Genomic DNA, 22,441 nt, shown 5'->3' with positions numbered 1-22,441 from the left:
AGCGATATCAGACCTGTCTAATATTAATTATATAGCAAGATACCTCCCTTTATAAGTCCCCTCTGTAAATCGTAAACAGACATGGGATATCTAAACATCTAAACCTAAGTAAGGGTAACATCACATTAACATCTAAACCTTAGTAAGGGTAACGTCACATAAATATCTAAACCTAAGTAAGGGTAACATCACATTAACATCTAAACCTTAGTAAGGGTAACGTCACATTAACATTTAAACCTAAGTAAGGGTAGCATCACATAAATATCTAAACATAAGTAAGGGTAACATCACATTAACATCTAAACCTTAGTAAGGGTAACGTCACATTAACATCTAAACCTTGGTAAGGGTAACGTCACATAAACATCTAAACCTAAGTAAGGGTAACATCACATTACACCAAACCTTAGTAAGGGTAACGTCACATAAACATATAAACCATAGTAAGGGTAACGTCACATAAACATATAAACCATAGTAAGGGTAACATCACATAAACATCTAAACCTTAGTAAGGGAAACATCACATATACATCTAAACCTAAGTAAGGCAACATCACATAAATATCGAAACCTAAGTAAGGGTAACATCACATAAATATCGAAACCTAAGTAAGGGTAACATCACATAAATATCTAAACCTTAGTAAGGGTAGCGTCACATAAATATCTAAACATTATTAAGGGAAACATCACATAAGTATCTAAACCTTAGTAATAATAATATCACATAAATATCTAAACCTTAGTAAGGGTAACGTCACATAAATATCTAAACCTAAGTAAGGGTAACATCACATTAACATCTAAACCTTAGTAAGGGTAACGTCACATTAACATCTAAACCTAAGTAAGGGTAGCATCACATAAATATCTAAACATAAGTAAGGGTAACATCACATTAACATCTAAACCTTAGTAAGGGTAACGTCACATAAATATCTAAACCTAAGTAAGGGTAACGTCACATAAATATCTAAACCTAAGTAAGGGTAACATCACATTAACATCTAAACCTTAGTAAGGGTAACGTCACATTAACATTTAAACCTAAGTAAGGGTAGCATCACATAAATATCTAAACCTAAGTAAGGGTTACATCACATTAAACAACTAAACCTTAGTAAGGGTAACATCACTACACAACCTAGTAAGGGTAACGTCACATTAACATCTAAACCTAAGTAAGGTTAGCGTCACATTAACATCTAAACCTTGGTAAGGGTAACGTCACATAAACATCTAAACCTAAGTAAGGGTAACGTCACATAAATATCTAAACCTAAGTAAGGGTAACATCACATTAACATCTAAACCTTAGTAAGGGTAACGTCACATAAATATCTAAACCTAAGTAAGGGTAACGTCACATAAATATCTAAACCTAAGTAAGGGTAACGTCACATTAACATCTAAACCTTAGTAAGGGTAACGTCACATTAACATCTAAACCTAAGTAAGGGTAACGTCACATAAATATCTAAACATAAGTAAGGGTAACATCACATTAACATCTAAACCTTAGTAAGGGTAACGTCACATAAATATCTAAACCTTAGTAAGGGTAACGTCACATTAACATCTAAACCTAAGTAAGGGTAGCGTCACATTAACATCTAAACCTTGGTAAGGGTAACGTCACATAAACATCTAAACCTAAGTAAGGGTAACATCACATTAACATCTAAACCTTAGTAAGGGTAACATCACATTAACATCTAAACCTTAGTAAGGGTAACGTCACATAAATATCTAAACCTAAGTAAGGGTAACGTCACATAAATATCTAAACCTAAGTAAGGGTAACATCACATTAACATCTAAACCTTAGTAAGGGTAACGTCACATAAACATATAAACCATAGTAAGGGTAACATCACATAAACATCTAAACCTTAGTAAGGGAAACATCACATATACATCTAAACCTAAGTAAGGCAACATCACATAAATATCCAAACCTAAGTAAGGGTAACATCACATAAATATCTAAACCTTAGTAAGGGTAAATCACATAAACATCTAAACCTAAGTAAGGAAACATCACATAAATATCTAAACCTTAGTAATAATAATAATCACATAAATATCTAAACCTTAGTAAGGGTAACATCACATAAACATCTAAACCTAAGTAAGGGTAACATCACATTAACATCTAAACCTTAGTAAGGGTAACATCACATAAATATCTAAACCTAAGTAAGGGTAACGTCACATAAATATCTCAACCTTAGTAAGGGTAACATCACATAAACATCTAAACCTTAGTAAGGTAACGTCACATAAATATCTAAACCTTAGTAAGGAAAACGTCACATAAATATCTAAACCTTAGTAAGGGTAACGTCACATAAATATCTAAACCTAAGTAAGGGTAACATCACATAAACATCTAAACCTAAGTAAGGGTAACGTCACATAAACATCTAAACCTTAGTAAGGGTAACGTCACATAAATATCTAAACCTAAGTAAGGGTAACGTCACATAAATAACTAAACCTAAGTAGGTAATATCACATCAACTAAACTTAGTAAGGGTAACATCACATAAACATCTAAACCTTAGTAAGGGTAACGTCACATAAATATCTAACCTTAAAGGGAAACGTCACATAATATCTAAACCTTAGTAAGGGTAATATCACATAAACATCTAAACCTAAGTAAGGGAAATGTCACATAAGTATCCAAACCTTAGTAAGGGTAACGTCACATAAACATCTAAACCTAAGTAAGGGTAACGTCACATAAACATCTAAACCTTAGTAAGGGTAATATCAAATAAACATCTAAACCTAAGTAAGGGTAACATCACATTAACATCTAAACCTAAGTAAGAGTAGCGTCACATAAATATCTAAACCTAAGTAAGGGTAACGTCACATAAATATCTAAACCTAAGTAAGGGTAACATCACATAAACATCTAAACCTTAGTAAGGGTAACGTCACATTAACATCTAAACCTAAGTAAGGGTAACGTCACATTAACATCTAAACCTAAGTAAGGGTAACGTCACATAAACATCTAAACCTTAGTAAGGGTAACATCACATAAACATCTAAACCTAAGTAAGGGTAACATCACATAAACATCTAAACCTAAGTAAGGGTAACATCACATTAACATCTAAACCTAAGTAAGGGTAACGTCACATAAATATCTAAACCTAAGTAAGGGTAACATCACATAAACATCTAAACCTAAGTAAGGGTAACATCACATAAACATCTAAACCTAAGTAAGGGTAACATCACATAAATATCTAAACCTAAGTAAGGGTAACATCACATAAACATCTAAACCTAAGTAAGGGTAACGTCACATTAACATCTAAACCTAAGTAAGGGTAACGTCACATAAACATCTAAACCTTAGTAAGGGTAACATCACATAAACATCTAAACCTAAGTAAGGGTAACGTCACATAAACATCTAAACCTTAGTAAGGGTAACGTCACATTAACATCTAAACCTAAGTAAGGGTAACGTCACATAAATATCTTAACCTTATTAAGGGTAACGTCACATAAATATCTAAACCTTAGTAAGGGTAACATCACATAATATCTAAACCTTAGTAAGGGTAACATCACATAAATATCTAAACCTTAGTAAGGGTAACATCACATAAACATCTAAACCTTAGTAAGGGTAACGTCACATAAATATCTCAACCTAAGTAAGGGTAACATCACATAAACATCTAAACCTTAGTAAGGGTAACATCACATAAATATCTAAACCTAAGTAAGGGTAACATCACATAAATATCTAAACCTTAGTAAGGGTAACGTCACATAAATATATCTAAACCTTAGTAAGGGTAACATCTCATAAACATCTAAACCTTAGTAAGGGTAACGTCACATTAACATCTAAACATAAGTAAGGGTAACATCACATAAACATCTAAACCTTAGTAAGGCTAACGTCACATAAATATCTAAACCTTAGTAAGGGTAACATCACATAAACATCTAAACCTATAAGGGTAAATCACATAAATATCTAAACCTAAGTAAGGGTAACATCACATAAATATCTAAACCTAAGTAAGGGTAACATCACATAAATATCTAAACCTTAGTAAGGGTAACGTCACATAAATATCTAAACCTTAGTAAGGGTAACGTCACATAAACATCTAAACCTAAGTAAGGGTAACATCACATAAATATCTAAACCTAAGTAAGGGTAACATCACATAAATATCTAAACCTAAGTAAGGGTAACATCACATAAATATCTAAACCTAAGTAAGGGTAACATCACATAAATATCTAAACCTTAGTAAGGGTAACATCACATAAATATCTAAACCTAAGTAAGGGTAACATCACATAAACATCTAAACCTAAGTAAGGGTAACGTCACATAAACATCTAAACCTAAGTAAGGGTAAATCACATAAACATCTAAACCTAAGTAAGGGTAACATCACATAAACATCTAAACCTAAGTAAGAGTAATATCACATAAATATCTAAACCTAAGTAAGAGTAACATCACATAAACATCTAAACCTTAGTAAGGGTAACGTCACATAAAAATCTAAACCTTAGTAAGGGTAACATCACATAAATATCTAAACCTAAGTAAGGGTAACGTCACATAAACATCTAAACCTAAGTAAGGGTAACGTCACATAAACATCTAAACCTAAGTAAGGGTAACGTCACATAAACATCTAAACCTTAGTAAGGGTAACATCACATAAATATCTAAACCTAAGTAAGGGTAACATCACATAAATATCTAAACCTAAGTAAGGGTAACGTCACATAAACATCTAAACCTTAGTAAGGGTAACGTCACATAAACATCTAAACCTTAGTAAGGGTAACATCACATAAACATCTAAACCTAAGTAAGGGTAACATCACATAAACATCTAAACCTAAGTAAGGGTAACATCACATAAACATCTAAACCTAATTAAGGGTAATATCACATAAATATCTAAACCTAAGTAAGGGTAACATCACATAAACATCTAAACCTAAGTAAGGGTAACGTCACATAAATATCTAAACCTTAGTAAGGGTAACGTCACATAAATATCTAAACCTAAGTAAGGGTAACGTCACATAAATATCTAAACCTTAGTAAGGGTAACGTCACATAAATATCTAAACCTAAGTAAGGGTAACATCACATAAACATCTAAACCTTAGTAAGGGTAACGTCACATAAATATCTAAACCTTAGTAAGGGTAACATCTCATAAACATCTAAACCTTAGTAAGGGTAACATCACATAAAAATCTAAACCTTAGTAAGGGTAACATCAATAACCTAAGGAACTCCATAAATCTAACCTAGTAAGGGTAACATCACATTAACATCTAAACCTAGTAAGGGTAACATCACATAAATCAAACCTAGTAAGGGTAAATCACATTAACATCTAAACCTAAGTAAGGGTAACATCACATAAACATCTAAACCTAAGTAAGGGTAACATCACATAAACATCTAAACCTAAGTAAAGGGTAACATCACATTAACATCCAAACCTTAGTAAGGGTAACGTCACATAAATATCTAACCTAAGTAAGGGTAACATCACATTAACATCTAAACCTTAGTAAGGGTAACATCACATAAAATCTAAACCTAAGTAAGGGTAACATCACATTAACATCTAAACCTAAGTAAGGGTAACGTCACATAAATATCTAAACCTAAGTAAGGGTAACATCACATAAACATCTAAACCTAAGTAAGGGTAACATCACATAAATATCTAAACCTAAGTAAGGGTAACATCACATAAATATCTAAACCTTAGTAAGGGTAACATCACATAAATATCTAAACCTAAGTAAGGGTAACATCACATAAATATCTCCAACTTAGTAAGGGTAACGTCACATAAACATCTAAACCTAGTAAGGGTAACGTCACATAAACATCTAAACCTTAGTAAGGGTAACATCACATAAACATCTAAACCTAAGTAAGGGTAACATCACATAAATATCTAAACCTAAGTAAGGGTAACATCACATAAATATCTAAACCTTAGTAAGGGTAACATCACATTAAATCAACTAATAAGGACTCAATAACATCTAAACCTAAGTAAGGGTAACATCACATTAACATCTAAACCTAAGTAAGGGTAACGTCACATAAACATCTAAACCTTAGTAAGGGTAACGTCACATAAACATCTAAACCTAAGTAAGGGTAACGTCACATAAATATCTAAACCTAAGTAAGGGTAAACATCACATAAATATCTAAACCTAAGTAAGGGTAACATCACATAAAATCTAAACCTTAGTAAGGGTAACATCACATAAATATCTAAACCTAAGTAAGGGTAACATCACATAAATATCTAAACCTAAGTAAGGGTAACGTCACATAAATATCTAAACCTAAGTAAGGTAACATCAATAACATCTAAACCTAAGTAAGGGTAACATCACATAAAATCTAAACCTAAGTAAGGGTAACATCACATAAACAACTAACCTTAGTAGGGTAACATCACATAAACATCTAAACCTTAGTAAGGGTAACATCACATAAATATCTAAACCTAAGTAAGGGTAACGTCACATAAACATCTAAACCTTAGTAAGGGTAACGTCACATAAACATCTAAACCTAAGTAAGGGTAACATCACATAAAACATCTAAACCTTAGTAAGGGTAACGTCACATAAACATCTAAACCTTAGTAAGGGTAACATCACATAAACATCTAAACCTAAGTAAGGGTAACATCACATAAATATCTAAACCTAAGTAAGGGTAACATCACATAAATATCTAAACCTTAGTAAGGGTAACATCACATAAACATCTAAACCTTAGTAAGGTAACGTCACATAAATATCTAAACCTTAGTAAGGGTAACATCACATAAATATCTAAACCTTAGTAAGGGTAACGTCACATAAATATCTCAACCTTAGTAAGGGTAACATCACATAAACATCTAAACCTAAGTAAGGGTAACGTCACATTAACATCTAAACCTAAGTAAGGGTAACATCACATAAACATCTAAACCTTAGTAAGGGTAACATCACATAACATCTAAACCTAAGTAAGGGTAACATCACATAAACATCTAAACCTAGTAAGGGTAACATCACATTAACATCTAAACCTAAGTAAGGGTAACATCACATTAACATCCAAACCTAAGTAAGGGTAACTCACATAAACATCTAAACCTAAGTAAGGGTAACATCACATTAAACATCTAAACCTAAGTAAGGGTAACATCACATAAACATCTAAACCTAAGTAAGGGTAACATCACATTAAAATCTAAACCTAAGTAAGGGTAACACTCACATAAATATCTAAACCTAAGTAAGGGTAACTCACATAACATCTAAACCTAAGTAAGGGTAACTCACATAAATATCTAAACCTAAGTAAGGGTAACATCACATAAACATCTAAACCTTAGTAAGGGTAACATCACATAAACATCTAAACCTAGTAAGGGTAACATCACATAAACATCTAAACCTTAGTAAGGTAACTCACATAACATCAAACCTTAGTAAGGTAACATCACATAAATATCTAAACCTTAGTAAGGGTAACATCACATAAACATCTAAACCTTAGTAAGGGTAACGTCACATAAAAATCTAAACCTTAGTAAGGGTAACGTCACATAAACATCTAAACCTTAGTAAGGGTAACGTCACATAAACATCTAAACCTAAGTAAGGGTAACGTCACATAAACATCTAAACCTAAGTAAGGGTAACGTCACATAAACATCTAAACCTTAGTAAGGGTAACATCACATAAACATCTAAACCTTAGTAAGGGTAACGTCACATAAACATCTAAACCTAAGTAAGGGTAACATCACATAAACATCTAAACCTAAGTAAGGGTAACGTCACATAAAACATCTAAACCTTAGTAAGGGTAACGTCACATAAACATCTAAACCTAAGTAAGGGTAACATCACATAAATATCTAAACCTAAGTAAGGGTAACATCACATAAATATCTAAACCTAAGTAAGGGTAACATCACATAAATATCTAAACCTAAGTAAGGGTAACATCACATAAATATCTAAACCTAAGTAAGGGTAACGTCACATAAATATCTAAACCTAAGTAAGGATAACATCAGATTAACATCTAAACCTAAGTAAGGGTAACATCACATAAATATCTAAACCTAAGTAAGGGTAACATCACATAAACAACTAATCCTTAGTCAGGGTAACATCACATAAACATTCAACTAAACCTTAGTAAGGGTAACGTCACATTAACATCTAAACCTTAGTAAGGGTAACGTCACATTAACATCTAAACCTAAGTAAGGGTAACGTCACATAAACATCTAAACCTTAGTAAGGGTAACGTCACATTAACATCTAAACCTTAGTAAGGGTAACGTCACATTAACATCTAAACCTAAGTAAGGGTAACGTCACATAAACATCTAAACCTAAGTAAGGGTAACATCACATTAACATCTAAACCTAAGTAAGGGTAACATCACATTAACATCTAAACCTTAGTAAGGGTAATATCACATAAACATCTAAACCTAAGTAAGGGTAACATCACATTAACATCCAAACCTAAGTAAGGGTAACATCACATAAACATCTAAACCTAAGTAAGAGTAACATCACATTAACATCCAAACCTTAGTAAGGGTAACGTCACATAAATATCTTAACCTAAGTAAGGGTAATGTCACATTAACATCTAAACCTTGGTAAGGGTAACATCACATAAATATCTCAACCTAAGTAAGGGTAATGTCACATTAACATCTAAACCTAAGTAAGAGTAACATCACATTAACATCTAAACCTTAGTAAGGGTAACGTCACATAAACATCTAAACCTAAGTAAGAGTAACATCACATTAACATCCAAACCTAAGTAAGGGTAACATCACATAAACATCTAAACCTAAGTAAGGGTAACATCACATAAATATCTCTACCTAAGTAAGGGTAACATCACATAAACATCTAAACCTAAGTAAGGGTAACATCACATAAATATCTCTACCTTAGTAAGGGTAACGTCACATAAACATCTAAACCTTAGTAAGGGTAACGTCACATAAGTATCTAAACCTAAGTAAGGGTAACGTCACATAAACAACTAAACCTAAGTAAGGGTAATATCACATTAACATCTAAACCTAAGTAAGGGTAACGTCACATTAACATTTAAACCTAAGTAAGGGTAACATCACATAAACAACTAAACCTTAGTAAGGGTTATATGACATAAACATCTAAACCTTAGTAAGTGTAACATCACATTAACATCTAAACTTTGGCTACAGTAACAAGCAATATTTAGTCAGTGGTGAATTGATTTCAACCAACGGCTACTTTGACAATTTTATTTTTCGATAGATTGAGTATGTCACACGTAATTTGAAGCCAAGCGGATGAATATATGATGGTCCGTATCAGAAATTCTTAGTCTTTTCAGTATAGAACATACGATCGAGGAACATGTATCAAAATAGGTTTAAACACATACATATACCTGTACATGTGTAAATACAAATGTAGAAAAGTCACATTGTTTATGTCACTATCGTACTCTTTGAGAAATGCTTCTGTGCGTACGATAAATATACTATGTTGTATAACGTAAAGTTTAATGACGATGACGTCCCAATGCTGTGTTGTTCGCTACAACATGTGCATCCTATTTGTATATGTAACATATTCGTTGCAGGCAAATGGATAAGATATGTGAGGACAACAACAGTCTTGAGTTGGAAAAGTTTAACCAAAACGACATGTTACTACGGTAGTAACACGACAATGCCTTTTATTCAGCTCAAGGGGCTGACAAATCTTGTTTGTTATAACTACTGTGATTGTCGGAGAGTAAGCCCTACATACAATGTATAATGTACGTCGTCTGGGGGTTTGAAAATATTATTGAAACAGAAGCCTACAATTGTAGCTTTTATGATAGTTGTTATTGATATATATATCTAATATTTATGGTAGTGTTTGAAACAACAATGCAAATCTATGCAATTAATCCTAAAGTAATATCTCCCATACTAATTCTCTTAGAAGGGAGAGTTGCCATATGTTAACATTAATCAAGAGTTGTAGCAAATCATACAACAAAGTTGTTTGATCCTTATACTATTTAATTAGAATCTATAAATGCAGAAACAACTTATTTCTGTACTCTGAATATGTCAGGCCCAACTTCTAATATCAGCGGGGTTTTTTCCCAATAAATGTTATAATTAATCCTTAATATAACAGGACGGATTTCATAGGGACAATTCACCAGTACAGCCGAGACCAGTGATATACTGTGTTGATTATATGGCCGTATAGATACAGTGGTGGATTTAGGACCAGCTGTTGTCCTCAGCTGTGACACCCTAGAATGGACAGGCTGTCACCCTGTACACATATAAATACTACAAATTTTACTCCAAGTGAAAATGGAAATTTTCAAACAGATTTTTAATCAATATCTGATTACAAAATAATACTAGAAACAAAATGAAGGAGAAAAAATAAAACCCTGGTAGCAAAACTGTTGGTCACAAAAACAATTGAAACCGTTAGTTACATTTTAGGCTGCATGAAGAATAAGATGATATTCCAATTTGACAGATTTGATTTCTACCGAAGTTTTAATTATAAAGGTGTATCAGATATTCTTACCTGTAATTTTACCTTTGTTCCGTCAACATCAACAACTTTATTCTGAAAACAAAAAAGAAAACAAGATGAAATCGCAATGTACAAAACAAAGAATAATGTTATTGTTTTTACCAATAATACAAAATTACTTGGTATTTATTTTCTGCCGTGTACCCTATTATTCCACATGACTTATTTATATTCTAACAATTGTAGACATTTGATGAGGTTAATATGGTGTTATACTGACAAAATACAACCAATGTTGGTATTTTGACCGTGTGTGATTTATCATCCAGTAGCTACCGTGATCGTGAGTTGATAGTGCAATCAGACAAAGGAAGGATGTGAACTCGGCTATGATTGGTTGGCGTGACTCAATCTAATTAAAATACAGATCCTTATTTACACTTCGTTTGTTTAGAGGATCTGAGAAAATCCCATTAGGGGTTCTGTCTAGGTGACATTTGGAAATAGCCAATCAAATTGCTGCCTGCAGAATCTTGACAGTTAATTTCAGGGGACGAAATAATTAACAGAAACCCGTCAGAATTATTTTCTTGCCCAAAGAGCTCAACAACATTAATTGTATATGTCTGTTTACTGGGACAAAATAGGTTTTTCAATTGATGTATAGTAAGGTGTAGAAAATGCATTTGATATGAAGTACACGTGGTATAAAGGTCATCCAAACATCCCCTGCGAATTGATGTTCATGAACTTTCATGAACCATGAAATGTTCATGAATGTTCATAAACTTTCTGTAAATGTTCATGAATTGTTCATTAAATTTTTCATACAAAGTTCATGAACCAGTTCATGAACATTGGTTCATGAAGTGTCCATGAAGTTTCATGAACTATTCATGAATAGTTCATGAACATAATATTTAGATATGGTTTTCATGAACTGTTCATGAACATCAGTAGATTGTTCACGAACTTATTTTTAATTCATGAACTATTAATGAACATAAATTATATGTTCATGAACTAAATTGAAGTAACTGGTTATATATTAATTATGCTTTAAAAACATACCTTGATTTTTTAATGCTAAATTTGGTTTATTTTTTTCTTCTATTTTTTAAAAATATGTGAAGCTCGAAAAAAAAAATTTAATTTTTCATAAAATCAAAGAGAAGCCTAGCTCATGCATGATCACATGACAAACAATCTGGCTTTTGATTGGGTGCTGGAATATAGGGTCATGACATCACCAGATTTTAAACAGTGATGGAGGCATTAACAAAGAGATGAACTATGTGCAAAAATTCTTAGGATATATTACAATCCAAAGGTTCATATTATGGATTGATGACACAGTTTACAAGGTATGTTAAATACCTTATTATCTTCTTTGTTTGATTTCAATTTAATGTGCATAGCATATCTTTAGGAGCTGGAGTTTGCATGTACATGTGTGTGCAACATAACATGGAGATCTTTGATTTGATTTCTACAAGTACACAAGCTTAATTTCATAACCTGAAAGGTTAAAGATTAAAAGGTTACTATATATATGTAGAATCTGCTTTTCAAAAGTCACATTTTTTAGCTATTGAAACTTTCCATTTACTGGCTCCATTTGTTTGACGAGAAATGCTTCCAATGTAGTCAGAATCAGTTAATATACATGGTAGCTAGTACTTTAATTCATAATAAATATTAGCATTTTATAGATACAGAAGCTATCAAATGTAACTAGTCATTGAAAGGGGTCAGGACATTTCCTTTCACAAGTTAGTAGCCTGAAATGTATGTGTACATAATATTGTGCTTAGACATGTGTAAGGAATTTACACACTGAGATTAAGGATGGACCATGGCCTCAAGGCCATACTTAGTGGGGATAGGGAGGGGGTACAGAAAAGGGGAAACAGCTGGACACAAAGGGCCCTTGCACTTATATACTGTCAGTGTAAACTTCACCACTGAACTACAATAGACAGGTTTATTCAAAATATTTGCAAACAAAGGAAATTTTTTCAACTCTTTAAAAACAAAACAGACTTATATATAATAATTATATATATTAATTTTAAAATTGTATGTAATGTATATGTTATTATGACATCTATTTATAATCTATAGTATTTTCTCCTTAAAAGAAAATTCATTGCTTGAAAAATAAACATGTCAGCTGGAGACATTTTAATGAATTTGGTTTTCAATATTAAAGTATGATTGCTGAAGTTGTAATTCATTATAAATTTTGATTCAGTATCAAACTGGTTATGATGCAGTTCATGAACTAAATATTCATGAACTGTCATCAATTTAGTTCATGAAGCATTGTTTACTATTTTCATTTGGCCATTTAATGTTCATGAACAGTTCATCAAATGTTCATGAACTGTTCATAAACTATTCATGAACTGTCCATGAACTATTCATGAACCTGGGTATCGTTTTACAAAGCTTCGTAACTTACGAACGTTCGTAAATATTTACGAAAAAGTTACGCAAAACTTACGAAATTCGTAAGTGCTTTTCACAAAGGTGTTCGTAACTTGTTTGCGTAACTTACGAAAAGACGTAGGAATCCTCGTTCCTACTGGCATGAATTTCTGGTGAATCTAAAATAAGATATGTTAAATTCTTTGCAAATGTAGGAATGATTTGTGCCATTTATTGAAAAAATAGTGTTTAAAATCAAATGTTGAGAAATATGTTATCAAAAATATATAATCTTTCTTGAAATGTGCCTTTAAATTAAAATAAACTTGAACTGCATGTTTTCATCTTGTGGCATAATATATATATATATATATATTTTGTGATATCACCTCTGATTGACCGATACCTCTGTCCATAGAATGATAGAATGAGGGAATGATGCACAATGCATTTAATGTCATTCTTAAGAAGGTTTGTAAACCTATTGTTGACAGCAAATGGCTTTACAGAGTGTGTGCGCTCTTAGGTATATGTACGAACAAGGACGTATATCTCACTTATAAATCCTTGGTACGAAGAATGTTGGCTTTTTTGCATTTTTTTTTTTTTTTTTTTTTGGGGGGGGGGGGGGGGGGGGGTATTTTTGAGAACTGAAACCTCTTTTAGTGGATTTTGAGAATTTCAATGAAACTTGTCTATAATCTTTATTTGCCCCCTTCACGCATTCAAGGAAGAGGTGCCGGATCAGGCGCGTACATATGTAGCTACCATAGACTACCGTACACCCACATCATTTTTATGTTATTTCATACAAAATCTATGAGAACTCATTTCGTTTACCTGAAATGAAATACAAAATCAAAGGCAGTTATGACGAACTTTTATGTACCCACTATTTTATTTTGACTTCATTATAAGATATGTCAAAATGAATAGACTAGACTATTTGAATTAAACGTTAGCGTGATTATTGCCTATCATACCGTAATGAAATGGCAAGTATTAGGTACATGTAGTAATAATTTACAAGAGTGTCAATTAAATTGTGAGAAATGAAATGGGTTCTCTTCACTAGTGTAATGATCCAACTTTATGCAAATTACACTTGCAATATAAAGGTAAGTACATTGTAACTTCGTTCTCAGAATACCAGGAAATCGTTAGAGAGAGGTTTGATACCTAATCATAATTCACTTGGGAGAGAGTAATGTGGTTCAACAGGGTATAAGATTTGCCCTGAATATCTCTATAGAACAATAATGACACACAGAAACAAAAAAGGGGATCATACCTGTACGGGGGGCACCGTGACTTTTTTTTTACATATACATAACACGTATCGCTGAATTTCATTCTTATATCATAATTTTTGTACAGTACAGTAGTGTTTAAAGAAATTCAGATGTACTTACCCAACATACATATGGCCTACATGCATATGTATGTTGGACTGGCATGCAGTACATATTCATATTTAACAACTAAGTTTTTAGTACATATTGTTAAAATAACATCAGAATGTGGGTCACGCATATTTTGGTAACAAGTTTACTTTGTATAGCTAAAATATACCGCATGCATCTGCACATGGTCCGTACGTGTTGTAAATCGAAAGTGATCATCCATGCATCCCGGTTGGGCCTACTACTATAAATAGATATCACTGGACCGTCAGCATGATATATTTGTTTTTCAAATGTCAAAAAATGTTTAAAAATTCATTATTCTATAGGCAATTAATATCCCTTGTAAGTGTTCGCTAAAATCTTTGTCCATCTCCATCACACAGGTTCTTATTTTGTACCGATGACGTCAAAGTTAAAATTCCGTTGAAATTATTTGTACGTACGTAATGAATTATAAAATGAATTATTTTGATCAGTGTTTTCTCAGCTTTTATGGTATATATACTAAATTGCTATTTTTGGTTATCTTATATTAGAATTTGTTTAAGTTTTATGTGCAGTGCACAGGGTACCTATTGCATGTATTTATTCAACGAGAAAAATCACTTTTAGAGTGTATTTCTTTCTATATAAATGGTCATACATAAAATAGAAATAATCAACTACTAAACCTGTGACATACAAGCATTATTTCTCGCAACTTATTAATATTTCGAAACTCAATGTCTTCATGTAATTTCCGCTCCGGCGATTACACCGCCCGAAGTCAACAATTTAAAAATGCTCGGAATTAGACTAAGTCAGGCCTCAAAGTAGCACTTGGGAATGACTAGCCAATTGGCGAGTGACCTCTAAATTTTACTCGCCAAATGTTGTCAAGAGAAATTTATAAGATTCATATATTGATTTGATGTGTTAAGAGCTTTATTGAGACACCTTACACTATTGAGCAAGCAGATACACATGTACAAGTATTAAAAACATGAAAAACATAATTTTGTGTTGGTCAAAACTCTTTTTATTCAACAACTGCAATGTCCCACTAAACAGCCTCTGTACTTCAGCTTCCTTTTTGTTTTAAACCATTTTTCAATCTGTTTAAATTTTATATACGGTAATATAAGTAATTTATATATAAAATGTATAGTAATTATCAATATATCTCAAATTTATTCAGTTACTAATTCATATCGCGCCGATTAGGGTTATTATATTTTATTTAAAATTGAATAAATTGGGCCTAATATCTCAGGCAGTAATGTACAAGCTTCCAAGAGTCCGTTTTTCGTTGCATATGTCTACCAGCGGCTTGGAATTTAGTTGTGGCTTGGCGATTCTATACATGTATGCATTGACGAACTTTATGTGCATATCTTGCAATGTTTTTGCAACACATTGTTTGCGTTGTTTGAAAGTTGTGTCCGACTGTACTTTCGTTTGAACTTGAAGCGATAACAATATCATGAATGTCTTACTGTCTTTCTGTGTCACACAAGCGTCTGTCTCTTTCGTAACAATCAGTAGTTGGACACAAAGTCTGTTTTGCCGGCCATTGATCAATTAATAACCTGTTTACACATCTTTCAGAACATCGTACCTTCGTCATGTCTTGGCCACAACATTCGTTCAGCCATGTCGAAGCGTTTGCTTCCTGTTGATGTATTGGCTTCAGTCCCTTTTTTCACATGAATCCAGAGTCAAAACTGCCATTGTTCTCTGTTTGTTTTGACTTTTTAAAGCCAAAACAAGTCAGGGGGATTTGCCCCGGCCTTTTTGCCGCCATATTGCTACTGATACATGAGGTAGGGTCATCAAGACGCTTTACAGCAGGCAGTGATTATGCTTTTAAGCGCTTTTCTTACACAGATTAGATATGTGTAACTATTAAAAGAACCGAACACATAAAATAAATCCGGAAATATTAAGGAATTTTTTTTTACTCGCCGTTTGGCGATACATTGTTAATTTTAACTCGCCTTTGGGAATATTTACTCGCATATGCGAGTAAATTTCTCTCAACTTTGAGGCCTGCTAAGTTGGCACGATTTTTTAACTCACTGAAAGAGAAAGTGGACATTGACAAATGAAATTTTTCTCATAACAAAAGTTCTCCGTTTTTTATCTGTATTTTTACAATGTGTAAATAGTATTGCGATAGATCCACAAACGAAGGAGATATGACGAGTTTTCCAACACCGACATGAAAATGCGTAGAAGTTACGACAGGGTAGAGTTGGCATAAAGTTACGCAAGATTTTTGACGTAACTTACGAACGTTCGTAAGTTATGAAGTTTTGTGAAATGCTTAGTAATTCGTAAATATGACTTACACAAAAGTTACGAAAATTTGTAAGTTACGTAGCTTTGTGAAACGGTACCCTGTTCATGAACTATTCATGAACTGTCCATGAAATATTCATGAACTGTCCATGAACTATTCATGAACTGTCCATGAAATATTCATGAACCTGTTCATTAACTATTCATAAACGAAATATTCATGAACAGATCATGAACTGTGCATGAAAATGCTGTGTATTATTTCCATTAGGCCATTTTAATGTTCAATGAAAACATTCATGAAATGTTCATGAACTTAGTTCATGAATCATTAACTTTTGATGAATAGTTCATGAATAGTTCATGAATGTTCATGAATTATTTTATGATCGATTCGTTTAGACCCCTTATGGGATGTTGTCAGATCCGCTATTTAATGCAATTGTTATAAGGATCTGTATTTTAATCAGATTTGGTGTGGTTATGATATGAAGAACAATCTTTCATGAGAGAGCAATTGCAAAAAATAGCAACAACACATAGCACAGCCACGCCTGTATTATCATACATAGCACCTCTTTATAAGTCTTAGTGATCCGCTATTTAATGCAATTGTTATAAGGATCTGTATTTTAATCAGATTTGGTGTGGTTATGATATATGAAGAACAATCTTTCATGAGAGAGCAATTGCAAAAAATAGCAACAACACATAGCACAGCCAACACATAGCACAGCCACGCCTGTATTATCATACATAGCACCTCTTTATAAGTCTTAGTCACAGCAATCTTTTAACCGTAAATAAATTTTCACATATCTACATTTCTCTAAAACCAAGGATTTATAAGTCATCTACATCCTTGCTGAAATGAATAATCATAGCCTGCCGGCCTCCACTTATTGTCCCCCACAGGGTGTGAATATTCCACCTGTTGTCGATATGCAAGCCCGCTGTGATCCACATCGGGCACTTTCAGATTGATAAAAATATATTTTTCTGATAGAATCCATATATAAATGTATTGTTCTGACAATTCACAAACCTGCCGATTATGTTTCATCAACTATACAGTACCTGAACCGTATTACGTTCCCAGCCTAACGCAAACGCAACGCAAAAAAATTGTCCGTTAGCTAACACTAACGATTGCTAATGCTAACGATAAACGATAAACGATTAACGCAATACCGGCTAACGATTAACGATTAACGCAAAACGCAAAACGATCAGCTATGATAAACCGGAAATACCATTGTTATAATCACGGACACGGCTTGACGGTAAATAAATTACGGATCTTGACGTTCTGAAATACAAACGAAAGTACAAGATAAATTGGAGTATGTTAGGGATTAAAGTTTCTGTATATCATATAAACATTTGCCTATGAAAACTATATGGACACGATGAAGTCAAAGACGACAGTACTCGATGCAAAGTTTCCATGTACAAAATGTACGTTTTCAAAATGAATTACAGGTGCAACCGTATGTATGGAGAAAGAATGGTATTATTCTAAAGTGTCATATTTACCCAATATTTTAAGAAATAACAAATTGTTACAACATCTCTTTACTGATAATCACACAGTGAAGTCAAACTCGATAAGAAGTTTCCACTTCACACGTACGTTTACAAATTATGTATACAACCGTATGTATTAAGAGAGAATTGTATCATTTAAAGAAATAATAAACAAATTGTTACAACAACACTTTATTGATAATATTACCGTCACAATGTCATAACTTTAGTGAAGCGATCAGGCATATACTGGTACATGTACTTTAAATGGAAACATTTTCACACTAACACATTTAAAATGCAGTAAATCAAATTTCCATCTATATGTTTGATTTCTATTATTGATGTTTCATAACTCAACAATGGTAATAATTAACATCTTATAGTGTTTCCCGCATCAATCACAAGTTTCAGGGATTTTTCAGATTGTCGAAAGGCTCTTCCGCTTACCATGCAAAATTGTATTCTCGGAATATTTGTTTCATAACTGATTACACGCTGTATATTACTAGGGTGTGCATTCATAAAAGCTCATTGCTTACAATTGACTGGGCATCGATTTTAGGGTCGTACATGTACATTTACAAATGCACGTACATACGCCACGTACAGCTACTGTAATAAAGAATGAACATTTGAATTCGTGTTTCGCCATTTGCAGTTCTCTCATTTTATAGTTCATGCATATAATAAAGATATAAAGAATGAAAATATTTCACTTCCAGTTATGTATATTCAAATTAAGTCAATTATGCATAATCATTGATGACAACAACGATGAAGATAGTGACCCACTGATGCATACATGTATGTACATTGAAGATAACTGTAAAATTGCATTGCGACAATTTTCTACGTATATTTGTAACTGGTGTAAGAAATATAGTTATTTGATCACATTTCACATCAAGCAACTCTTCAATTTACAGTTTAAACAAATTAATTATTCATACAATGTATAAGTGTAAGCTAATTCACTCCAACGTAATCTATAGGAAAGCACATTGCACACATCAAAACTTTGAAATACGACTGTACATATATATATGTACGTGAAATGTTCTGTCACAGTGTACATTTTTGTACGGGGCACAGGTAAGTTGGGTATAAAGTTAGTCTCCCTCCCAAGAAGGTGTTAATTAAAGGTGAACTCCGCCCGTGACCAGCTACAGGGGGTCGACACAAGGTAACACCAGTCGTGACCTATATACCTGTACAGGTAAAATACCTGTGCGCATCACGCTGGGAAATGAAGAGATTCCAGGTACAAATAACAACAAACACATGTGAGAAGGTGCCCGTGACTGTCCAGTTTTTATTGATATGAGCTTAAACATATATCCGTGTCTGATTTGACACCCGTACAGTACGTGTGAAGGCTTACAATGTATAACGTACCCCTGTTCAGTTCGAATTCTCTACACGTTCTACATGTACTTGTAGGTATACTCGTACATTGCAAACATTTACATCATTTTATTCCATTTTCATATAAATACAAGTACTAATTAATTGCGTTTAAAACTATGTACATGTAAATGCCAAATCTCACCTATTCCCCGTGTTCAAACTCGTCATATTAATGATTTTTAAATTTCATGAATTTATTTACAAGTCTCCTGAGTCCTTTTTTGCGTTCTTCGTACATTGATAATATTTAACATAACAAGAACAATATTATGCAGCCTGTCTGTAATAACATTTTTATATTTTTATTATCTGTTTTAGCTATTTTCTTTGTAATCTTTCAGTTGTCTTGGATTCTTTCTAAAATAATGCTTTTGACATTAATATTCTGTAAGATAGTTTCGTTAATATTTGAATTGCTTTCGCAGAAATCATAGTAATTACAAATATATATATGATATATGTTTCTGATACTAATAATAAAAAAGTGATAATCACATTAAGTTTTGAAATGTCATTTAAATACGAGTATTTCAAAACGTTTTCACGGATAGGAGCGTACGTCATGTATGCGGTCTTGTTACTGTCCATATTTTTATTTCAACCACATTTAACAAACATCCAAAAGAGATATAAAATGGTATGATAATCGCTTCTACACGAAGCGGTAAACGTAATATCATATCCGGATCGTCAAAGCATCTCACCGGCATTTGGTTCTATTTTTAGTGGATAACGTTAGCGGAAGTGGGTCCTGCTAACGATTAACGCAAGCGATTTCTAATGCAAATGATTGTAAACGCAACTAATGATTAATGATTGCTAACGCAAACGATAACGATTAATGATCAACGATTGCTAACACTAACGATTGCTAACGGAAATAACGCAAACGAAACGCAAATTTGGGAATGTTAAACGGTTCAGGTACTGTAAGTGGTAAAACCCAATACAATACACATGCTGTTATTACACGGCACATGTTTGATTTACCGGACACAAAATGAAACACTCAACAAGTAAAAAGTCTTGAAATTAAAGAAAAGTCAACAAACTAACAAGAGATCCCAGAGGGATCTTGGCGCCCACTAAAGAATGATTTATATCTGACAAAGGAAAGATGGATCTTTTCTCTACTTTTTAAACTTTTTTAAACATACTACATATAAAATTTGAGACAGATCGCTTCAGTACCTTTTGAGAATAGCGGTAACAAACTTCAACTATCAAAATCCAAGATGACTCCTTGGTGGCCATCTTGTTGATCGATCGTTCCCAAATCACAATATGCACAACTAGGGCCCTAGGGTAACCTACATGTGAAATTTGAGAAAGATCCATTCAATACTTTCTGAGAAATAGCGATAACAAACTTTGAATATAAAAATCCAAGATGGCTGCCTGGCAGCAATTTTGTTGACCGATCGGTCCCAAAATGCAATATGCACAACTAGGTCCCTAGGGGAACCTACATATGAAATTTGAGACAGATCCCTTCAGTACTATCTGAGAAATAGCCATAACAAACTTTAACTATCAAAATCAAAGATGGCAGCCTGACGGCCATCTTGTTCACTGATAGGTCCAAAATTGCAATATGCAAAACAAGGGCCCTAGGGGAACCTACATATTAAATTTGAGAAAGATCCCTTCAGCACTTTTTGAGAAATAGGGATATCAAACCTTAACTCTCAAAATCCAAGATGGCCGCCTGGCGGCCATCTTGTTTTTCCTATCAGCCTCAAAATCTGTAGGGCACAACTAGGGACCAAGGGTAACCTTCATGTGAAGTTTGAACAAAATCCCTTCAGTAGTTCTCAAGAAATATTGATAACAAACTTCAACTGCCAAAATCAAAGATGGCTGCCTGGCGACCATCTTGTTTTCCGATCAGCCTCAAAATCTGTATGGCACAACTTGGGACCAAGGGTAACCTCCATGTGAAGTTTGAACAAAATCCCTTCAGTAGTTCTCAAGAAATATCGTTAACAAACTTCGACTGCCAAAATCAAAGATGGCTGCCTGGCGGCCATCTTGTTTTTCCGATCAGCCTCAAAATCTGTATGACACAAATATGGACCAAGGGGACCCTCCATGTGAAGTTTGAACAAAATCCCTGCAGCAGTTTTTAAGAAATAGTCATAACAAGCATTGTTTACGGACGGACGCCGGACGCCGGATGCCGGACGCCGGACGCCGGCCGGCGGCCGACAGACGACGGACCACGGACGCAGGGCGATTTGAATAGCCCACCAGCTGATGATGGTGGGCTAAAAATATACATTGCGAAACTGAATAATGGTGTCATTTGATTTTACCCATTTTTTTAATTATATTTCTGTCTTAGTAATTTGTAGGTCATTTCCTATTTGGTAAAATTGTCATATTTGAAGCGCGAGACTTTCTAATGAGAAGCACCATGGCGGCCAAGTGAGCCGTGACGGGAGATGTGAGCCATTGAAATGTGCTTACATACATGCTTTAGATGTGATTAGGTGGGCAAATATAAATAATCAATTTAAAGATGCTCCACCGCTGACTGGTATTTTTTCTCTATCAGAAGAGGATGATTATGTATTTTTCTTCAGTTATGAAAAGTTAGATATTTTACATCATTATCACTATAGAATAGTTTGAACTTCTAATTTTATTTCGAGATAAATATATCAAAAATATTTTGTGGCATCCCAAAAAAATTCTGTGGCACTATATCATATATGGAATGAATTACTGACTGTGCATGCACGAAAAGCAGT

At 33.3% G+C, this 22,441-nt stretch overlaps 1 protein-coding gene across 1 annotated transcript in view; it reads right to left on the bottom strand.

Annotated features, from left to right (window-relative positions):
- Window positions 1–10,383: 10,383 nt before the first annotated feature.
- The window catches only part of LOC138324485 (ras-related protein Rab-26-like), a 38,741-nt gene continuing 26,683 nt past the window's right edge, over window positions 10,384–22,441 (bottom strand). Inside the window, exons 3-4 of the mRNA XM_069269549.1 lie at window positions 10,687–10,728; window positions 10,384–10,419 (exon numbers count right to left, since the gene is read on the bottom strand). Coding sequence (XP_069125650.1) covers window positions 10,384–10,419; window positions 10,687–10,728 — 78 coding nt within the window. The remainder of the gene's footprint in view (window positions 10,420–10,686; window positions 10,729–22,441) is intronic.

This window comes from Argopecten irradians, chromosome 5 (genome assembly GCF_041381155.1).
Source record: "Argopecten irradians isolate NY chromosome 5, Ai_NY, whole genome shotgun sequence".
Lineage (NCBI taxonomy): Eukaryota > Metazoa > Mollusca > Bivalvia > Pectinida > Pectinidae > Argopecten > Argopecten irradians.
The sequence above is the reverse complement of the archived record's forward strand: the minus strand, read 5'-3'. Positions and strand labels throughout refer to the sequence as shown.